This window comes from Nelumbo lutea, chromosome 1 (assembly GCF_056320005.1).
Source record: "Nelumbo lutea isolate HS-2025 chromosome 1, American lotus-T2T, whole genome shotgun sequence".
Taxonomy (NCBI): Eukaryota; Viridiplantae; Streptophyta; class Magnoliopsida; order Proteales; family Nelumbonaceae; genus Nelumbo; species Nelumbo lutea.
In genome coordinates, this window is record NC_142684.1 from 100,534,494 (window position 1) to 100,558,053 (window position 23,560).

General features: G+C 36.8%; 1 protein-coding gene and 1 long non-coding RNA gene across 4 annotated transcripts; both read left to right on the forward strand.

Moving 5' to 3' along the window:
* The first annotated feature begins 4,422 nt into the window (after positions 1-4,422).
* On the forward strand, positions 4,423-6,984 carry LOC148876420 (uncharacterized). The gene is made up of 2 exons (XR_016112071.1): positions 4,423-6,218; positions 6,327-6,984. It is a non-coding gene; the product is annotated as an uncharacterized LOC148876420 (long non-coding RNA).
* Positions 6,985-18,821: 11,837 nt separating this feature from the next.
* Positions 18,822-23,203, forward strand: LOC148876421 (uncharacterized). Of its 3 annotated transcripts, none has more exons than XM_088966801.1 (4): positions 18,822-19,189; positions 20,609-21,109; positions 21,257-21,411; positions 22,945-23,203. In XM_088966801.1, the coding sequence occupies exons 1-3, from the start codon at positions 18,980-18,982 to the stop codon at positions 21,302-21,304; spliced, it is 759 nt and encodes a 252-aa protein (XP_088822927.1). In that variant the 5' UTR covers positions 18,822-18,979; the 3' UTR covers positions 21,305-21,411; positions 22,945-23,203. The 3 variants fall into 3 exon arrangements, with proteins under 3 accessions (XP_088822927.1, XP_088822928.1, XP_088822929.1); XM_088966802.1 differs by having other exon boundaries at positions 18,879-19,193; XM_088966803.1 differs by having other exon boundaries at positions 18,887-19,199.
* The last annotated feature ends 357 nt before the right edge of the window (positions 23,204-23,560 follow it).

A 23,560-nucleotide genomic window follows, 5' to 3' on the forward strand; every position in this document is an offset into this window, starting at 1 on the left:
CATGATATTATACATGTGCCTGAATGCATATTTTTTTGCAAAATTTATATATTTTTTTGTATTTTTATTATTTACTTATGAAATTAAAGGTTAACACATTTAATGAAAATATGATTTCATTTCTAGGTTTATTTTAAAAATATAAAATTTCATTCTATTAATAATTATTGTGCATGGATTTATTAGTGGAATTTAATGATGATAAACAAAAGTATATTTTATATTTCTAAATTTTTGTTATTTATTTATGACATCATGAAATTATCCATTTGACCCAAATGGTTGAACTACTTACCCACCACCTAGATGAAAAATATGATTTTATTTCTATGTTTATTTTAAAATATAAAATTTTATTCTATTAATAATTATTGTGTATAAATTTATTAGTGGAATTTAATGATGATAAACAAAAGTATAAATGTTGGATTCAATGAGAGAGAATGTTATTTATTTAATGACTTAAATGTGAGACTTAATGAGAGGTAATTGAATGTACTTAATGGTATTCTTTTAATTACATTTTCTGCCTTTCAATAAGGATAACTAAATTCAAGAGGAGGGGTATTTCATTAAAGAAAAATTTCAGAAGCCAATACCTCCTCATTCACACTTTTCTAAGTAGTATAAACTATATAAAAGTAATAAGTTTGAAACTCAATAACTAAGAAAGAAATAAAGCTTATTTTTCTATTATTTTATATGAAAAAACTAGAAATATATAAAAACTTTGGTGAATCACTATTACTTCATTTTTTCCCCTTAAAGAGTATATTTTTGAACAGAAACCCATGCATCACATGTGTCACATTAGTATTATAAAGGAAAGAGGAGTTTGTGGAGTTAAAAGAGCCCTTTCACCATAGGCCTTACACGATGGACCTCTTTTTCCTCTTATTTCTCACACATATGGTTATTTATTTTTAAAAGTGCTTATTTGAATAAACACTTACTTTTAGGTTAGGACCGTGACAATAAGCACTTATTTGTATTTGAGAAATAAACCCCAATAAGTGCTTATTCATAAAAATAAGCATTTATTCAAGAAGCTGAAATTTGACTTTATTTTTAAGTGCTTTATTTCTTTTTGGCTCCTCTTGGTGTATCAATCATTTTTTTAAAATATTTATACTACCCCTATTTGAAATAATTTCTTTTTCACCAAATACTCATCAGCGCTTATTAGGATAAGCATCGGCTAAAAGCTATAAGAAATTCCAAACCTAACTAAACTTTTATTCAACCCATGCGTTGTATGAATTTACTTGCAAATGAAAATTATATAAAATTTAACGCAATTGATTAATATCCAATTTTTTTCATCAGCCATATTAATGAATGCACTATAGTTAAATTCTTAATTTGGGTGTTTTTTTTATGATGATACCCTTTATAAAATTAAGGGTAAATTTCTTAAACTACCCTTATGGTTTAGTTAATTGACTAAGTGCATCCCTACTATTTGAAAATTGATTGATGCTATCCTTATTGTTTCTGACAACTGAGTAATACTTCTTAGTCATTAATGTGCATCAGCGGAAATGCGAAAAAGACTATTTTACCCTCCACTATAATTACTCGGATCTCTCCCTCTCTTTCTCATTTTCTTCACTAGAACTATCGAAACCGCTGGAAATGCTGGAATGGCAGATGATGATCGGATCTCAGATTTGAGTATCTCTTAGATCTGGGTTCCTTGAGAGATCTAGATTCCTTGCAGAGAATCTGAGAGATACTCAGATCTGAGTTCCTTACTTGGATTTATCCTCTTCTGATTTTTCATAGTAAACATCGGCGAGATAAGTCCCATTGACATATTGACACTACTCCTAAACTCCACTTCAAGGACAACACCGATGACATCAACAAAAGTCACTTGTCTCTGGAGCTTCCTGAAATAACCTACTAAACTTCATTAGACCACTGAGGCCGCTTGGACCTCCTTGTGCTCGTCGGAAGAGGAAGACAAGGGTGAGGAACGGGAGAAGAAGATTTCCGATGAGTGCTTTTGTTGGAAAGCCGAAGGCTACTTGGACCTCCCTATGCTTCTGCCGGTTGTCAAACAGTTGACGGTGATGCTTCTACCGTCAAGAATCTTCCCTCTAGATCTACCGATTCAAATCATTTGACTGATTCGGTGCTAGAGAACATGGTGGAAGGTTGCATCAACGGGAAAAGGATGATTTCGATTCCTTCATATTCAAATCATTTGGCTGATTTGGTGCTAGAGAACATGGTGGAAGATTGCAACAACTAGAAAAGGCTGATTTCAGTTCCTTCAGATTCAAATCATTTGGCTGATTTGGTGCCAGAGAACATGGTGAAGGTTGCAACAACGAGAAAAGGCGAAGGCCGCTTGGACCTCCCTGTGCTTCTGTCGGTAGTCAAACAGTTGACGATGATGCTTCTACCATAGAGAATCTGCCCTCTAGATCTACCTATCTAGAAAATGATGAACCCAAACCCTTTGGATTTGTAGAATCCTCATGCACTGCTCATCACAGAAAATGACAAACCCAAACCCTCTAGATCTACTGATCTCACGATCATCTTTTATTTAAGAAAGTAGGTGTCTAAACCAAGTTCAACAACCCTCTTTTGGCCGCAATCATTTTCTGACATTGGGAACCCAAGCTGCAAAGGAAACGAAACAAAAGAGGGAGAGAGAACAAAGGCGAAGGAGAGAGTGTGTGAGAGAGGAGCTGGAGGTGGAAGAGGCTAATGCAACGGCAGGTTAAGAACTGAATCAGTTAGATTTGTTGTTGAAAGGAAGAAGACAATAGGGGTAGAATTGGGTTTAAAAAAAATATATACATCCCTTATATACGAATTTAACAGAATATTAACAACGAATACAAGCAATAAGGGTAGTTTAAACAGTGGGTATATTTATTCAATTAGCTAAACCGATAAGGTTAGTTTAAGAAAATGCATTGATCCTATTAAATCAGGCCATACTGAATTGGATCCAATAAACTAAATAAATTAAACGCTACAAGTTTGATAATCGAAATTTTGACTGATTACTAAATCCAAATTGGTTTCAATTATGTCAAATCTACGAAATCAAAATTTCTCTGCACCTGCACCAACATAGAAATCAGAGGCCCCATTGGATGATGAATCGATACAGTGGCTCTGGTCTGAAGTCTGAACATTAATCGTGGTGGTGGTACCACTACCAGCCACTGCCTCCAGGCTCCTACTGTTATTCACTGTTCCTATCTTATTATTTCCAACTTGGACTTTGTTTCTTTCTTTCCTTGCGGCTCATCTCCTTTGCAGATGTCACGTGACAGTCTGATTCTTACAGACCGTTCAATCAGAACCCATAACCCCGGGCCCCACCACCGATTCCAATCTCACTGTTTCATTTCATTCTAATCTTGTTTCCTTAAAAGCCTACTCTTTATATGGAAACTTTTCTTTTCTCCGGTAACACCTTTAAGTGGAAAGCTATTCAAAGCTAAGCCATTCACCTTTCAACCCAAATGCTAGGGGTGATGATGATGTGTAACCCGTCTATCTATTAAAGGCACCGTGATCCCTTGTATTTGCGCAGCTGTATTCTAATCAAACAGTAAACACCTGTGATCTACAATAACTGATATATAAAACTCAGCCTACTATAACAGTCCCTAACATGAAAGATACCCATCAAAATAGTCTCTGTAAAAGTTGTACCGGAGGCGGAGAGAAACACATATAATATGATAGACGTCAAAACAAAACCTGATGAGTCATGATTGTAAGAAGGCATCGTCCTTCAAGAATCTACCGTACACGTAGCACAGCTATATGTGCTGCTTGCTAACTGCGACACCAACCATTCCACCCCACGTGTCTTTTCATTGTAGAAAATGTTTCATAACGCATGAGAATATCGTACCATCGGCCTGTCCAACCGTCAGACTGGAATCCAAGTGAAACACCGGTCCAAAGTCGGACTGCTCACTCTTCTCTTTTGGATCCACTCTTGTTCCAGTACGACAAGTCCGTAGATCGGATGGTCGGGGCAATCTTTTCGTACAAAGGATTCTCGAGATACGGGTATTCCCCCTTCCGTCGGGAATTCTCACAGAGCGCGCCGTCCGAACTCTTCCGTCGGTGCTCGGTGGACCGGTGCTACTGCTGACTCTCTGAGGGACAGAGGGAGGGTGTATGGATCTGGTACAGAGATTCCACTCCACAGTCCACAGACAGGACATTTCTCCTCCTCGACTCTTAAAGGGTAGCTGCAAGCAATGTATCTACGGTATATACCGTAGACTCCCGATACCGGATGCCCACGCACATGGCCAATTTTGCCACGTGTCATGTGTTACAGGTCTCTTTCTCTGTCTGAGTTTCATCTTTGTTAAGAAATAAGAACTTACTCACTCTTCACACTTGGGCGCCTCACAAGCACATCTACGTGCATTGGGAATATCTCCCGTAAAAATTATATGGGATATGTTCCCAATACATGGTAGAATGTGCGGATGTTCCCAATTTATGGTAGAATGTGCGTGTAAAGCGCCTTATGCTTGTGAGGAGCAGATCCGGTCTTGAAGGAATTGCTATTTGCTAATCGCTAAACTTGCGAGAGAAGAAATCTGCTGCGACCATGGTCGCATGCGACTCACAATGGATTAAATTGCTGGCATTTCCCATTCCTGAATCCTGATTCCCCCAGCAACTAGGCAAAAGCTAAAGCAGTTTCTCACTTTGTCTTTCTCAGGTGGGAGCAGGGCCAACCAAGCACCCAACCATTCCAAATTCCTAAACGAGCCCAGCACTCCAGCAGCGCGTGTAATTACTGTTGGCGTTGGTTACCAATGCTTTATTTATTTATTAATACATTTTTCATTTCTTTGTTTATTTGTCATTACTGAAAAATCAAAATAGGTAAAGCAAACCGCCATTAAGACCCCAAAATTCTTGCATGGAGACATGAGATGAGAATGAAATCCTCCCTGAATTTTTTTTTTTTAATTTCAGACTGCCCAGAAAAAATGGTGGAGTTTTTTTAAGGTATTTTTTAAATGGGGCTATGGCTATAGAGAGTGAAGAAAAAATGGTGGAGTTTTTCAATTTTCTTTTTCATTATTTAAGCATGTTAAATGTTGTTTTCCATGATTTCTTGCAGTACCAGAAAAAGTCCTGAAAAGGGTCTTCGATTTGAAAGGGGTTCTTTCTAGGGTTTTGCCCACTAAATATCCCCACCTTTTCTTCTCTATCTGTATTTACTATTTCTTTTTATGGGTTCAGCGTTGAACTATTACGCTTTTAGTTTTGGTTTTAACAGTCACTTTTAGTTAATCGTAGCTTGCTCTCAGCTTCACTTCAGACATAGTTCAATTCTGCTCCACCAAACCCAGAACCACCAAAGAACATTTTTCCTTCTTTTATTTTCCCATTTTCCTTTTTTGTTTAAGCCTCCCTAGATCCCGTTTATCACTCTCCCCGGTTTTGGTGAAACTGAAAAATCATTTTTTTTATACAAGGTTTGTGTTGGTAGCTCTGCAACTTTTACTGTTCTAAGTTGCAGAACCACGAAACCCAGAATAACTGTTGTGTTTTGAACAAATAAACTTAATAAAAATCTCATCTTTCACTCTCCTATGCCTTGGAACATCAAAATAAATCTCTTTCTCCAACCTTTCTTTTCTCTAAGTTTCTTTCCGCTTTTAGTGCTCTCAGTCTCCGCAAGTTTCTCATCTGCCTTTAGTGCTCTCAGTCTCAGTCTCAGTCTCCGCAAGTAGCACAACACTTGAACAACAAAAAAGTTTCAGCTTTTAGACCTCGATTTGTAGGAAGGTAAAAAAGGAAGAATCGGTCTTGTGAGTTGTAGTGAAATGTCAATGCCATTAGAGCAGCAGAAACCGCCATCCATGGTTGTTAATCAGCAGGCTTTCAGCAGTCACTCGAGTCACGGATCAGTCGGGCCACTGATTGCCGTTCTTGCCGTGATAACAATCTTGGGAGTTGTGGCCGGGATGATTGGACGACTCTGCTCAGGAAGGAGTATCATGGGCCATGGGCAATACGATTTCGAAGGATGGGTGGAGAGAAAGTGCTCATCTTGCATCGACGGGAGGATCGATCCCCCACCACCACCACCTCCTAGTACGAACGTCGCCGGCGACTCCATCCCGATAGCAATTCCAGTCGGAACTCCTAAGCAGACAGAACAGCCTCCTCAGAACCCACCTACAGCCGTTGATTCCTGACATGGGGTTCGTTGTTTTTTCCGTCTTTACTTGCTATATATGAAGTGGATTCTTTCTTACTTCTTTTCTATTAGTATTTTTGCTTTATTTTGTTCATTTCTTGTGTTCCACTAGGGCCGCTGGTCTCTCCTCTACCTGGGATTTTCACCATCATTTTCTTGCCTTATACATACATGTCAGGAGAATGAGCAGATGGTGAGATGATGAAGTTGGGTTTTTTTTTTTTATAATTTTTTTTTCTTTCTTTCATGGATGGAAGAGAATTACACAAGTCGAGTTTCTATCTTTCTTTCTTTTTTTTTTTCTAATTTCTTTTACGGTTTGTCTACTTTCTAGATACCCAATCACCATTACCAATAGACCTATCATGGCTACTTGGGCTGTAATTTTTTTCTGGATTCGTTCCCATTATCAGATCATTGCCTCCATCCATCCATCACCTTAAATTTAACTAATCCTAGAAATTAGAAATTATTATCTTATTAGTTTTCCTGCTATGTCTTGATAAAAATTGGAAGAAACAAATTGCATCAGTGCCTGCTCATTTTGAGAGGTTGAGGCATTTCTTGTGTTGAGTGAGGTTTTCTGTAATTCTCTCTTTCTCTTTCTCTCTCTCAGAAGAAATTCCATGGTTAGGGTAGGAAAAACAATCAGAGTTTGAGCGTTTGAGGGTGGATGAAGTCCTCCCTTTTTTTCCGAGTTTTGAAATTGTAAAAATCGAAATAGTTGTTACTTCTGCAATCAGTATTAAATAAATATTGAACACCAACCAGAACAGTTGTTGTGATCTGTGAGCCTCCCTTTGTCTAACATACGCTGCAGGCATCACTCGCAACTCAAGGTGTGGGGTTAGCAGCAGCCAGCAGTTGGCAGTAGTGACAACACAAGGCAAGGGTTCCCAACATCAGCTTGGCTTGTGTCGGTTTTCCTTTTCCTTTTTCTGTTTTTTGTTTTTTTTCACTGAGCGCTTGATGTTTATACTATTTCTCCTATTACTGTTTTTTTCTGTTATTTAATACAGAGGAAAGTATAGTTTAGGACAACCTTTCAGATCTAATTCCACTAAAGGTTAATCAACTTTTATATAATGTAAAAAAACAATATTTTTTAAGGTTTAATTTCAATCCTTTGTTTTTTTTTTAAGGTTTACCCTCTTGTGTTAGTAATTAAATTGGTATTTACCAAAAAGAAATCTAATTTACCTATCAAATTTAATGTAAATGGTAAATCCTCCTCAAATTTTGAAGCATGGTAAATACATACATGAATCATAAAAGTTGATAGATATTTTAGCATAAAAAAATAAAACAAACATATATATCAACTAAAATAAATGAATGTGTTTAAAATGTTTTTATTTTAAAAATAAAATGTACTATATTTTGATAAATTATATTCTATTAATTGATTTAAGATTGAAATAGAGCTGAAATTTTGGATTAAAAGGAGCTGGAAATGTAGATTTGTTGTAAGGGCTAAGGAGTAAGGAAGGGATGAGGGCCTGGTCACGTGGTTCAAGGCACCATTCCATCTTCATTGAAAACTACATGTGATATATGCAGCTTTTGTCGGGTATTTGAAGCAGCCCTCCCCATCCCAACCCCGACACTAGCCGAAGCTGCTCCCTCCGTCCACCACCACCCAGCTTTCAGCGAGATCAGCTTCCCTCAGGGCTAGCCCGTGCCCACACAGTTTCAATCAACATTTGTAATCTTGCATTAGTAATATCTTCCCACCGTTTCAATCAACATTTGTAACCTTGCATTAGGACCCCATGAAATTAAGCACATAAATATGGAGATGTTCTCCATGCAAGGTCGTAAAAGCTGTTCTAATGGGCTTTGCCCTGATAGAGGCTGATCTCGCTTTCAGCCTGTGCACTTCCCCGGATCCAGATGCCGGAATATTCTTGAGTATTGGGTGGTTTGAAAACTAATCACCCTTAGAATCAAGACCAAATAAATTCAAAGCCGTTTTTTTTTTTTGAAAAATAACTGATATTTTATTCCATGAACAAGCATTAGTATATACATCAACCTCAGAACCTGATAATGAAAATTCATTATCATCGTCATCCATGCCATCTCGTTGCATATTTGAATCCTCTTTCATCAATCCGTTCTATTTAAAGCTATATTCACTGTTAAATTATTAGTATTTAAATCATTTCTTACCATTTTATTTATGTCATTTTTTCGTCTATCATTAGCTCTTCTTGCTTCTTCAATGTATAACAAACAAATCACTTCTAACAAACAGAGTTCATAAATGTTTATGTAGTGTGTAAACCATCTTAGCCTATTTTTTCTCATTTTATCATCTATAGGAGAAAATCTTATATTCCTCCGGTAATTTCATTCCTGATCTATCCTTTTTAGTTTTTCTACTTGTCCATTATAGCATTTGTATTTTTATCACATTCATTTTCTTGACAACCAGGTAATGAAAACTAAAAATGAATTTAGGCCCCGTTTGGTTTACGGGAATAGGGTTATTTTGATTCTAACTATTTGGTTGGGGGAATCGAAATTCCATTCTCATTCCTGTTGGAATGACATTCTTCTATTTGAGGAAATAACCATTTTCTACTCCTACCTTGGGGATGAAATCTCCTTCCTGCTTATTTTAATTCTTATTCCCGTTCCTGTCTGAACCAAACAGATTCTAATTTAGATTTCAAAAATTTTCTTTCTCAATATCAATTCCAATTCCAACTGCGAACGCGATCTAAACGCACCCTAAGAAATCATTTCGGATGGCAGAAGAAAATGCAAGTAAAAATCATATGACGCCAGTCGCCCACCACTTATTTGATTGCTGACTCCTGTGTAGGTGACAGCACCTAAAGCGCATTACTAAGATGCTAAACGCATTGCATATGTTTCCGAAAATGTGCATTACATATTTAACAAATCTTCTTGTTCTACTATACGATGGATTGATCTCAAAAAATAGAAAAAAAAAGAAGAAGATTTTGGGCTAATATTTTTCAATGCCAGAGCTCTGGATCTGTTATTTGGGTAATACTTAGCACCTTACCGTTTTCGTTGTCACTTAAGTTGAGATTTGATCCAATTTCTGAGTCATTGACTGAACTCAGAAAAAACTCGCAAGGCCCAACTTAAATCAGGAGTCTGGCAGCTTGAATAAGTGTCAAGAAGAATAATCCCAAAAGGACACAAACTGCAATTTTATTGTGATGCGCCGCGTATCCAAAGTCCAAACCATTTCCCTCATCAGGATCAGGCTGCCGCTCTGGGCCATTGGTTAAATGGACCAGATGGAATACTGACAGACAACTCGGGGGATTTTAGGTGGACCCCTTTCTCCCCTGAAAAATAGCAGACAGTGCATGCCGATGCAACTTTTGCAGAAAGCATCCACAATCACAAAATTAGGGTGGCACTGTGGAGTAGATTAATGATGCCAAATACATGGCTGTTGGGAATTGGAAATCTGATCCTGTATTTACAAAATTGATTATATTTGATTTCCAAATGGGGAAATGCCATTCTACCATAAACAGGAATGTGATTTCAATTCTATCTAATCAAATCGTTAGAATTGGAATGATCCATTTAGATTTCAATTTCAGATCTCTATTCCTGTGAATCAAACAGACCCATATTACAGTTCCTATATATCTAACTGTTTAATAGTCAAAGATGGATCAATACAAAATAGAAATTTAAGATATATTCAAATAAGACCCAGTTTAGTTTGCAGGAATAGGGGTTTGGAATCGGAATTGGAATGGGCTATTCTGATTTCAACTATTTAGTTAGACGGAATCAGAATCCCATTCTCATTTCTGTTGGAATAGCATTCCTCCATTTGAATGAATGACCATTCCCTGCCCCTTTTTTGGGAATAAAACTAAAAGATTTCGAATCCGATTGCGAACTAAACGAACCCTAAATACTTTTTTGAATTGAGAGCGGTTAGAGCAGGATAAAATTATTGGATCATGTGTACTCTAAGGGGACATTGTTCTGTGTACGTTGAACAGGCTTAGCAGATGCTTAGAGGCTAGAGTCAGGTTTATGTTTAATACTTAATGCTAAACCAATATGTCGAGTATTTAGTTTATGGTCACATAGTTGAAGATGCAATTTAAATTTGGAAAAGGGACCATCCAAGCGGCAGCCTGAATGAATAGACTTGTGTTGTACACATTACACACTCTGGGTAGCTGGGCGTGCTCAGGTATGCAATGCCTTTATGTAGAACCTATCCACCACTCTGGATGAGAATTTTCCAAGTCTATATCATAATACCACCATACCCTTAGCAAAGGTAGCTAACCCAATTCATCAAAGGTGCCAGTAGTGGTGGTACCTTTACTCATTTCAAAGAGTACCCATAGCTTTTTCTTATTTCATTAAAGTTGAAAGCTGGAAGGACTTTTTTATGGCTTTTTTACTTCCAAAGAGACAGAACAATGGTTATACATATTCTATAGAATTGCTTCCAAGGAGCAACTACAAAGGGCACTTGACTATAATCCTGGATTAATGCTAAATCTGTTTACCTTAAAGATGGAGAATTGTTCAATTTGGGATGGACGAGCAATTGAATCAGACATATTCTATAGAATTGCTTCCAAGGAGCAACTACAAAGGGCACTTGACTATAATCCTGGATTAATGCTAAATCTGTTTACCTTAAAGATGGAGAATTGTTCAATTTGGGATGGACGAGCAATTGAATCAGACCTCTGGGCTCTGATCATGGGCCCGAAGCTGACTATCTGTCTAAACGCCCAGAAACATGAAGTGAAAGTAGATGCAGAACAAGTCACAAATAGGGATTTTCGGTGAGATTCAAATTTCTTATTCAGTGAGAAATAGGTATAATGGACTACAAATAGGGATAGATTCAAGTCCATGATGAAAACTTTTCGCTTAGAGCACAAAGATTAGTACCAGTTTGTTAGACATCAATTGAGTTTTATAGGAAAGGAATCAAAGTGGTGGCTGTGGTTTATTTTTTCACAAAGCATGAGATTATCAAATCAAGATAAACAAGAGCATTATGATAAAAAAAATTCTGAATTTGAGATGAATTAACAACGATGCTAAGAGCAGAGCTTTTATTTGGTTGACTCGTACCAGAAAGTGAAGCATCACCTTGATTTTTCTGGGCTTACTTTCATTTTGAGAAGTTGAGAAAGACCAGAAGTTGCATGAATTCATGCACATTGTATGTGTGTATTGTTAGGATCATATGTATATGTATATGATCAAAAAGCAGTACTAAAACAAGTGATGGTCCGTGCACTCACACTAGCTGGTTGGCAAATCTTTTTAAGAAGATCTCCTGTAGTTCTGACAGTAAAATGTTCTGAGCAGCCTGAAGCTCGTTTCATTAAGGCATGTCTTTTTGCATGAAAATGAATAGAAAAAAAATGCAAAAGTTTCATTTGGAGTATCTTGAAAATCGCCCTTTTTGAGCTTCTCACGTCCTTTCGGTGTATTGGCTTTTGACGGTTAGATTTACTGTGTGAACCAAACGGAAAAAGACCGAATCACAATCTGCCAAGCTTATGAATAGACAACAGACTATGAAAAGACACACCAAACGGGGCCAGATCAGATAATAGCTACAACAGGAATTCGGATTAGATGAACACTTTAACTGTTCAGCCGACTGTGGAACCAATGATGACTTCCATGCCAAAAATAAATTTATGGGCTCCATTATAAAAATGTGGACCCATATATTTAAATACTGGCATGGTACGTTATCATTGAATCAACAACCCGCTAAACAGCTAAAGCATTAAACTAAACCTTGCTCCTATACAGCAGAGGGATGACATTCAGCAGCTATAGAAAAGAATTAAATAAATGTTACAGAGCGGGTGTTTTCTCTACTAATTCTTAAAACACTAGTAACAAAAGGCATGACCATTGCCAAATTTAGATAGAAACAAAGCTCTTTACTATCAGATTCTAACAGGGTTCAAACAAACTCCTTCAAAAGTTCAACAAATTCCAGGCCAAGTATCAAAAAGCTACCCCAACCACATAGGGCAAACCCTACAAATAGTGAAACAGATTTCAAAACAGACAGATGGGAACTCAGATTTGATATTTCTTTAGGCTACGTTTGGTTTAAGGAAAAGGTAGGGAAAGCAAATACAGCCTTAGGGATTTTACTTGAAGTTTTCAGGCATGTGGTCTACAAGGTCGCTGAGGATCCACAAGTATGAATGCTCTTGGATTGGTATCTAGCAAACCTGAAATATGCAAATGCCAAATGCTTCATTGTTTTTCTAACCTTGCAATGGTGTTCTATGACCAAGATGACTCATATGAAATAGGCAAGGAGCACTAATTCATTCTTGGAGGAACGGAAGGTTCATCTGGGCGCTTGTGGAGAACCTTCTTATAATTTTATGCATGGTTTTCAAACCAGACCGAACCGGACGGTCAGTCAGAAAAACGGAACTGGTCCCCAAAATCAGATTTTTGCAAAAACTTGTTGATTTGATCATCAAACTGTTGATTTGTGCGGTTAAATCGTTCAAACCGTTCAACAGTTTTGACCGTGTTTTTAATTTCTTTTTAATTTTTTATTAAAACGGTCCAATTGTACAAATGTTTGACCCAGGAACCGAACCCTGAACGGTTCGGTCTATGAGTCAGTTTTAAAAACCTTATTTTTATGAACTAAATATGGAAACTGTGGACAAGGATCAAAATATCCATACACCTGATGCCAACAATTATATATTCTTGTTTTTTTTTTTATTTTATAAGGATGTCTTCTAAATTTCTATCGTCCCAAACTTTGAAAAACCCCAACCCTATGTGTATTTAATGTATTCATGCGTCTCCAGGACTATTGATACAGTCATACAGGCATATCATAATGATATTTTCATCCTTGGCGGACGGAAGTTTCAAGCAGCGATTCAATTGTTTTGCCTCGAGAAATTTCTGAAATCTCAAAAGGTTGTGAAGCTACCAACTCGCCTCGTCCACCACCTGCCAACAATGAAGCGGCGGCTAGACTGGGTGTTTTCAGCGATTTTCCATAAAACTATTCAACCTATTTTTTCAAATGACAGGGTATCTTCTTCATTAATCATGGCTCCGTTTAGCGTGTCTTTCTGTGCTGTTTATCGGTTATTTACAAGTTTGGCAGACTATAATTCATTATTTTCTTATTTGGCTCATGGTAGATTTAGTCATCAAAAGTTGACGCAGTGAAAAAATGTGAGAAATCTAAAATGGGTGATTTTCGGAAAGCTTCAAATGAAGTTTTTGCGTTTTTTTCTATTCGTTTTCGTACGAAAAAGGTACACCTTATCCAAGCTGCTCATATCTTAATGCAAAATTTCAATGTCTTTTGACCGTCAGAACTATCAGAAGGTCTTCCCAAAAAGATTTATCAAACGGCCCATGCAGGATAAGATACCCATATTCTTATTTTAGATTTATGTGGAGTCTATAAAAAATTTATTTTCTTGGGTATCTTGATACCCCATCTCTGAGGTGGATAAAGAAAATTGTCAAAACTTGGATGGGACAATGTAGTTACCCAGGTAATTATTTTGCAAAAAACACTTACCTGAATAAGTACATTTACCTAGGCAAATATTTTCCTAGGCTCAATTTGGAATGAGCATAAATACAAATATATACTGTATAAATACATACAAAGTAATATAAAATAAAAGATTTTGTGCTCTACATATTTGTATTTGTACTCCTTCCAAATGGAGCCCAAGTTTCAGTTTGAAGGAATACAAATCCAAATATATAGAGTGCAAAACCTTATATTTTGTATGTACTTGCATTGTACATATTTACATTTGTACTCCTTCCACAGTATGAATGCAAATATATACAATACAAACCCTTTTATTTTGTATTATTTTTATGTATTTATTTTGTAGTGTACATATTTCTATTTATACTCTTTCTAAATTGAGCCTAAAAAGCGAATGATTCTTGGTCTTTTTCAAAAAACCCCGGGCATGTTTAAGCATTTCTCCACAAATTTTATTGTATTGGAGCGTATGTAGAAGTAGGCTGTGATGAGATTCCACTTCTGTATGGAAGACCATGAGATTTACTACTGCTAAGGGAAAGGAAACAGGGAAGATCAGAATTCATTAAATGTTGCTAGAGATGGCTTTCAAATGAGAGATTAGTTAAAGCAGGATTCATCCTCCTAGTAGCAACCAACGACTAGACTGATTGGACTTTTCAAAATGGGCCCTTTGTACGAATGAGGGAGAATGGCGATTCAGCCCAATGTCAGAATTTTTAGGCCCAAAGTATAGTTGGGATAGATGTTAGTTTGGAATTGATGCCAATTCACTGCAGACATTAGTGTATAGAAAGGGGTTTTTTGACATTTTGAATGTCTATAGTTTTGCAGTGGAATACGGTACTGTAGGTTTTTGTTGCTTCATGTGCTGCATGGATATCAAACTTGATTGGACTAACTCATTGTTTGGTTAATGTTTGTTGTGGTTATTTCAGAGCTCACATCTGCGACAACACATCCTGATCGACCTTGTATTGGGAACATCTCCCAATGATAAGTACAGGAGAAGTTCCCAATACAAGGTTGGGATGTCCTGTGGGACATTGTGGGGTGCCCCCATGTGGGGCGCAGATGTGAACTCATTATTTCAGTGTTAAAGTACAATACCATCCTCTCAACAGCACCACCTTCCCTTGTAGCATTCACTTGCTACCAAGCTTTAATCGGAGCTTTTGTGAGATCAGGGGCAGAGCCAGGAAATTGTTACAAGGAGTATGAATGGGCCCATAGGGGGCCAATCATTGAGATGGAGAATGGGGTAGAAAAAAATGTACATAGAAAGCTGTATTACAGTGGGAATTTTCTGAGAGACAATCTAGTGGGGAACGTTTCAGCTAGCAGTGGTAACAGCTTTTAATTTGGGCTGAAGGGTGGCAGCTTTACTACTTGCGGAGAGTACAACAGCATAGGACATCCATTGCAAAATGGGATTGACTATGTCTATAGTCATGCAATTTATGTTGCCATGTTAGAAGTTCCACATATTGAAAAGATGTAAGATCCGCTTGGTTTACAATTGGAATTGGAATAGGAATGATCTATTTTCATAGTTTATTTGATTCAAATAGGAATTGAAATGAGAATTAAAATCAATAGTAATATATTCCAAACCAACTCTTTTATCAAGTAATGTGGAACAAGAGTTTTCCACCTATATGTAAGAAGAGGGAAAGAAAGAAAAAACAAAACTAAAAAAATAATAATAAGAGAGGAGATTCTTGAAATTTTGAATCTTTCTCTAACAGAATTAAATTCTGATTTCATCAAACCAAACAGTTGAAATTGAAATGGATCATCCCAATTTCGATTCTAAACTTTTATTCCTGCAAACCAAATGAACCCTAAGAGAGAGATGTAAATGTCTTACATTTAGATGGATTAAACTTTTTGGGTTAAAGATGCATACAAATCTTGTATGCAAGTCCCATGCATTTAACATTTGATTTTCTTTATTGACTACGAACAAAACTATTCCAGCATGATCGATACATCTCTAGCTTGCTGCTGAAATTCTAATTAGCTTAATTGATGAGTGATGATTAAGAACAATTTAAATTTATGGGTTCTACCATGATACCCAAAGACATGATACCCGAAAGATTGGTCAAAGTCTTTCCGGCATAAAAATTTTTTCCATATGTATAGGCAATAGAGTGGATTGGATACAATATTTGGTCCTTACAAAGCCGTTTTTAGTGAAAATTTATATGAAAGACAGCAAAATCTGTAGTGTACATATTCTATGAAAATTGCTGCAATATAACTCATATGTGAATAAACTAGTTGTAAAGGAACACACCATAGTGTTGGCGGATCTATGTTCAAGCCAGTTGCCTACACTAACATTTGAAAAAAAAAATAGTTATGAAATTTATTAATAAATTTAAATTTTGTTTGCAATTGCCCCCTTTCAATCCTTTTTCATAAATGAATAACTAAGAAATAAAGAAAAAGTATACGACAATAACACCTATCTCCATGTTCCATGTAAATCAAATTATGAAATTTGGGATTTAGGGTTTTAATTTTACAGTTTTTTATTTTCCTTTTCTTTCATTTGTTTTTTCCTCATTTTGCATCTCTCAAGTAAGGTTAAAAATATCGATACGATATGCATCGTATCGGTACTTAGAAACAGCCAGAACTCTATTTTTTGTAGGTTTTTTTTTCAAATTTTTGTTTTTTAGGAAGCTAAAAACAGGCGTTTCAGAACGAAAAGATACGATACGATACGCTTGATACTTTAAACCATGCCCTCAAGAACTCAATCTTATCTCTCTACCTCATCTCCTCAAACCTAGAAATGGCAATATCTCCCATCTATACTGGGTACCCAACCTAAGAGATAGAGATTACATTGGTATGGAAGGAAATTGATAGGGATACCCAGTTGAGGATGGGGACGGGAATGGGGAGTGAAATCCCTGCCTTGCCCCAATGCCAATTTTATTTTTTCCAAAAACTTTTTATTAAAAAAGTCTAGGATTTGGGTCCCCAATGGATAACCTTTTTCCTGGACGAAGATAAAAGTGGAGGATGGGGAGTATGGTCCCTGCCCCGAACATGATTAAGTTGATATTACACTTGTCCCCACTGGTCAAAGGTCTTAGATTCCGCCACTTACATTTTAAAGTCTTTAATGACAAATTTATCTTATGATAAGTTGGGATCTCCTTCTAGTTTAAAAAAAAAAAAAAAATCCTTTCCAATACATTCAAATGAGAAAAGATAGACCATATGATGTCTCTAGATATGCTAGACCCAACCACATGATATACTAAATATATTTGTCAATGAAAAGCGATGAAAAAAAAAAGGTATCGCAGCTTTCCTCGGTCCAATTGGCAACTTCTCGCACTCTAACTACTTACCATGTGGCAAGAAGAGACGGTTTCTTAATGATTGCACATATTTGATAAAGAGAATGAAATATTGCCATCCAATTAGATTGGTCTCGGACCTTTGAGAGAGACAATTCCTTACAAGTTGTATAAAAAAGAAGAAAGAAAACAATATAGAGATGGGCATGTTTAAGTAATAGATGGATGGGAAAATGGGAATAGAATAAAGGTTTGTTTGGGAAGAATGCAAATACAAATATGTAGAATGCATTCTAGTCCACGTAAATGTAAAGTTGGTTTAGCTTTGCATGATAAATTTATTTTCTTGCCAAATAATTTTTAGGTGTAACCAAGGTTCAAAGTATCGGCATGTATCGATCCGTATTGGTCGATACGTATCGTATCGGGAGTATCACGATATGCCTCTATAAAGGGTGTATCAGGGTTTTGACAGGTTCAGGGGGTGGAGGAGCCTTACACTAGCCCCTTGAACTAGTTTAAAAAAAATAAAAAGTAAAAAAGGGTCGATATTGCCCGATACACCCTATCGACGTATCGATATTTAGAACCTTGGGTGTAATAGGTGCAAACATGAATCCTGAGATTAGAATATACCTTTTAACATTGATCAATTTTGAACATAAAAGTTTGCATCCATTTTTGGATATAAACTTTGTTCTCATTTTGATATAAACTTTGTCTTCTATCATTATCAAGACACAAATGCATTCTTCCCAAATACTAGCAAAATTACCAAAGCACATATATACATTGATCCAATATTTGCACCCTTTCTAAACAGAGCCTAAATGGTTTGTCTAGAAAAGGAGATGAGATAGCATGTTTATTGATTTTCAAGAAAAGTAGGGTAGGAAGGGATAGGATGGAAAAAGATGGGATGGGAAATGTATCTTATTGCATAGGTGTCATGCATTTAAGGTCCATTGATTTGCAGTCAGAATCCGAATTGAAATCCTTTGGAATTAGAATTGGAATGGAAATGGAAATTAAGATCTATTCCCATAGTCTTTTTGGTTTAGACAAGAATGGAAATGGAAATTAGAATCAGTTGGAATGAGATTCCATTCCCAAGAGAGGGGGAGATAATGGCCATTCCTTTAAATGGGGGAATGCCATTCCACCGAAAATGGGAATGGAATTTCGACTCCACCCAATCAAACAGTTCTGATTCCAGTGAGATCCTTTTTTTTTTCTATAAAAAAAAGCTTAAGGCTATATTTGGTTGTAGTGTAACTTTGATTTATATTAGTATAAAATGAAAAAAAAACGCAAACTTTATTTTAACCTTGTATCTTGCTTTACGACTAAATTTACATCATTTGTACTACAATCAAACAAAACAAGTTAAAATCTGAAACAAAAATAAATCGAAGTTTGCACATAAGTCATTTGCACTATCGGTTCAATTTGGAAAGAATACAAATACAAACCCTGCAAATAAATAAAAAATAATATAAAATATAAGGTTTTGCACTCCATATTTTTCTATTTGTATTCCTTCTAAATTGAACCAACATAATTTTGTATAAGTGTAAATTTACAATGCAACCAAATGCAGCATAAGGGGTGGGATTTTTTTGGTTGGGTGCCGCACAGGATGGAACCATGGGTGAATTGGAGAGCAAATCTGCCCCCCACAACGTTTTACGGCACATTTAAGCCGTTGGAAACATCTCGTGATGTTGATACGAGAAGTGATGATGTCATCATCGGGAGATATTTACAATACACGGTGGGGATGTGTTCGGTGAATTGGGTGTTTGCAAACAAATTGCAGCGTAAACTCTGGAGAGAACCGTTTCAGACTTGAGAGAGCACAGTCGAAGCTCGAAAGATCTAAGGATGAGCGTGTTCGGTGGGGATAGCTGGGCAAGGGAGGCGCAACACAGAAAGAGGAGAGTGGATGATCTGTTGTTGCAGGGAGTCAAGCATAACAAATTTAATCATGATGGCTCTGACGTTTCGTCTTCCTACAAGAAGCTCTCTAACGGAAAATTCGCATGCCTCGTGTGCCCCAACATTCCCATCCTCGATTCCCCTCTCATGCTCTCCGTGCGTAAGCGTAACCCCCCTGCCTTTTCTTTTCCTTGTTCTTCCTTCTCATCCATTATTATTGATTGTAATCTTCTTGTTTTCTGGGATTTAATAGAACCAGAAATCATAGATTTGTTCTTTCTTTCTGAATGTTCAACTTGGGAAAGAAAATAAACCGTTTTTTACATTACAAATACTGAGGGATTCACTTCACGCCTCTGAAATTACCCTCGAATCCCCATGTTGTTTGGGTTTACTAACTAAACTATTGGCCAATTTGTTTCTGCCAGGAATCAGTCAAGATCAGGAATTAGTGAATCGTTTCTAGATTAACTAGTATTGTTAGAGATGAATACAACAACTAGGGACACATTAGATTAGTCTCCCAGTAGGTTTCTGATAACTCGATCATTTACTCAAACACTATTGATTTAGAAGTGTTGCAGTGTTGTCACATTTAGTGGGTACTGTAGCTAAGAAATGCTCATTTTTAAGTTTACTCGGCTGACAATGCAGTGAATTGCTTCTAGCCAATGCCCTAGCAGCTGCAATGCACATTACCTTTGTAACTCAAGTGTTTGGTGTTGCCTACAAAAATCCTTCCTCCGTTCTGGAGTCCTCAGATCGTTACTCGCTGCCTCAATCATGACCTAATGCAACTACCTCTACAAGTCTTTCAAGAAGATGGGGTTTTTTTCACGTTGATCAGATTAAACTATAAACCTTTAGCTCCCAAAGATAACGGTTCATGTTTTAACTAACCATGTCATGAGTCCAAGCCTCCTTGTGTCAAAATGCACAAGTAGATGTAGAAACTTCATTTGCATTATAAGTGTAATCCACTTTGGATGAGCTAGAGCGTGTAGCAGGATGGAAGAAATATTGACAAAAGGAAGATGCCGGCTTGCCTGGCTGGAGAAGTCTACATGCATCCAACACTAAACTTGGGACCCAATCCCCTTTCCATTTGCTAAACCAAGTACTGATCGTTGGCCAGAAATAACAAATAAATAGGTAATTGCTGAAGGAGAAAAGCTCTGAAGTTTTGTACACTTCCCAACTATTTTTACTGCATAAAGAAGCCAATATAGGTATTTGAGAAACTTGAATGATGTGCTCCTATCAATCAACAACCAACTGAACCTTGTTTCTATCACAAGCAGGAAAGCATGTGAACTGCATGTGGTTTTAATAGTGGACAGAACATATAAAAGATCTATTTAGTGCTCCTGCAGATGGGGCAATATAATTTCAGTAAGGCCTGAGGTTCCATATTTTGTGCTAGCAAAATAAAATAGACACTAAAATATTCATGCACTGGTTTGTTCTAACTTGTTAATTTTAATTTGCTAATTTTGTTTATCTACTTATTTATTCCGTGGTGCAAAGGTTTTGTCATCAACTTTTGGTTTGTAATTGTCTGAAAAAATTCTGCAGATGCATAGCAAGGGAGCACGCCACATTGCTGCAGAATCCAGGTTCAAGGAAAGAGAATTAGCAAGACAAGAAGAGATAAATAAGAGAATTGCCTTGTCATCTGATTCTTTAAGGGCATGCTCTGCTACTTCCAGCCAACAGTTAAAGATAAACAACAAACCATTGATTGAACGGACAAGGAAGGCTACCTCTGAGATGATTTATAACCAAACCCTTGATCAATATGTAACAAATGAAGACTATAATACGAAATTCAGTAAAGGCAGTACTTCATTCTTTGCAACTAAGTTCCCAACTGTACCTACACAAAGAGTCGAATCATCATTGACAGTAAAATCTGAATCCTCCAGTTCTAACAAGAGTGGATGCGAAACTGAATCATCCTCTATGATGCCCATACATCAGAAATTGGAACTCCGTGAGCGTCGAGAGAAGGAACTCAAGTTTACAGCCGCAGGTTGGAAACGTGGTTGCCATGGAAAGTGGTTTAAAGATGAAAATGTGAGCTTTTGCTTATTTGTTTACATTTTTTTCGTAATTTCCAGGCTATTAACTCATTTATTGCAAAGCTATAATTTCTCCTCTTTATGCCTTTAAAATGGTCTCCAAGATGTAAGCAACCATCTTAGTCTTATTCCTGGTTTGCAGGTTGAATTTGACTCTGATGAGGAAGATCCAAATGTCTGCCTCACGTAAGAATTGTGTTACATCTAGCTTGAACTAATTATGAATTTCCATATTAGAGCCAAATTCTATTGAAGCTGGGCAAGTGGAAAATGATGGCCAATAAGCAAATTTAATAGGTAACGTGTGTTTTTCTTTCTTCCTGTTCTTTTTTCTTATTGGTAATTTTGCGTTGCATGTCATCATCTATATATGCATTATCTGAGCTCACATCTGCTGTGATAATGGTTCCAGAAATTTTGTGCTCAATAAAATGCCAACACAATCCCATTTGTTTTAAATTAGAAAAACTGATTTTCATTGGATTGCTAGTTTGGCGGTGTTTTATTGGGAAGTGCTTTTATAACATGTTTTATGAAAAACTGAAAATAAATCTACTCAAGGAGCTCTGAGTAATGCTTGGAAATTTTTGAGCAATAATAATAGGGGCAGATACGAGTAGAGCCGAGCTGAATATTAAACTATTTGAGCTCGGATCGGCAGAAAAACATGAGGCTTGAGTTGGTGCTCAAGGTCAATTCGAGCTAGAAATACTGGCTCAACGCAAAAGCTCAGCACAGCTCAAGCTTAATAGTGACCCAAGATTCATATAAAAAATTAAAAATTATACACAAAAAATCATTCCTTATTATACATATAAAAAAATAAAAATATTATATAAGCTCAATTAGGTTTGTGAGCTTCACAAGCTGAGCTTCGTACTATTTGAGCTTGAATGGCTCCCAAATAGCCTATATATTGGGCTCGAGCTTGAATGGCTCACAAATAGCTTGATTTGTGTCCAGCCCTTAATAATGGATATACAGTGGTAGGTGTAAAATGGACTGAGATCCTAGTTGGGTGGCAACCACCATCACCTGGATGGCTAAAAGTACAGAAGTGAGCTATCGAATTAATAAATTAACAGCAGCAGGTGCCTTTTAAGACCATGAATAGTGAGTTGTCACAGCATTTCATGCTAAAGTATTAACTATTGGATTAATGAATTAATAGCAGCATTTATCAAAATAATAAATTAATTAATTAACAGCAGCAGGTGCCTTTTGGGACCATGAAGGGTGAGCTGTCCCAGCATTTCATGCTCAAACTGCGATGGGGTTGAATGCTTGAGTTCAATTACTTACTGTCTGTGAAGGTCTTACACTTGCAGCTTGATGGAAAATTAGGTTGTTGATACTTTGATAATGAGTTACATAACATGACACTTTTGGTTATACATTTTGCAACCCCCTTGCTAATGTCATGGGAATTAGAAATGACTGTCATTATGTAGAATTAATGGAATAGTTTATGAAATGTAGCTTGCTAAAGAAGCTAACATGGGCAAAGATGAATTTGGGTTGGTCCTCTCGGCGTGGGGATAGCTGAAATAGATTGTGTGAAACATTGGGGTGGCAATCCAAAGGATGATGTCCATGCATAATTTTTTGTTAATATAGTATCTTTTCTTTTCTTGTCTTGTCATCTCTCTCTCTCTCACACACAGAGCTACTTTAAGATTCACAGCAAGCTAATTTTATGAAAGCATAACCTGATAATTTCACAAATTAAGGATAACATGCTTAGCAAAATGTTAGAATTCAGATAAGACTGCTTGGCTGTATTTTCTATTTTCTCAAATAAGCTTGTTGGTTTGTTTGTCTTCTGAACAGGTTGGTTGCCGTTTTCACTGGTCATTTCTCAAAATCAATCTGGCGACACCCTTGAACCTTCCATGCTGATGCCCACGCCCTGACAGCTATTTAATTGTCATTATTAAAACTGTGGGCGTAATTTGAAGAATGATATTGTCCTATTTGCTGTTGTTGTTGTTGCACAACTCTTTCTTGCATTTGTCATTTTGTCCCCAGTCCCCAGAATGCTGGGGCCCCCACCCCACCAACGACATAAAAGAAATTTTTTGTTTCGGCAGATGCTGTTCCTGTAGGTTTTCTTTCTTTCTGTGTTTTCTTGCCCAGATTTGACAAGGTTGTGTTGAAATCCATTTAACACCTTACCCCACACAATGCTGGCATCATTTACTCTGGCACCAGATTGACGGTTAGCGAGTGCTGGAAGTAGGCAGACTCATAGGTTGGCCATTTATGTAGTTTACTTTTTTCTTGTTTGTTTATGGAGATTTTAGGTTTATTTTTTCTCATGTTCTCTTTTCTCTATTCATCTTTAAAATGCTCTTATTTTTTCCTTTTCCCAATTTTTCTTTTAGTATTGGTAGGCAGAATTGTTTTCGAAGCTTAGAGGTGTCATGGGTTGGGTTGAGCTTATCTT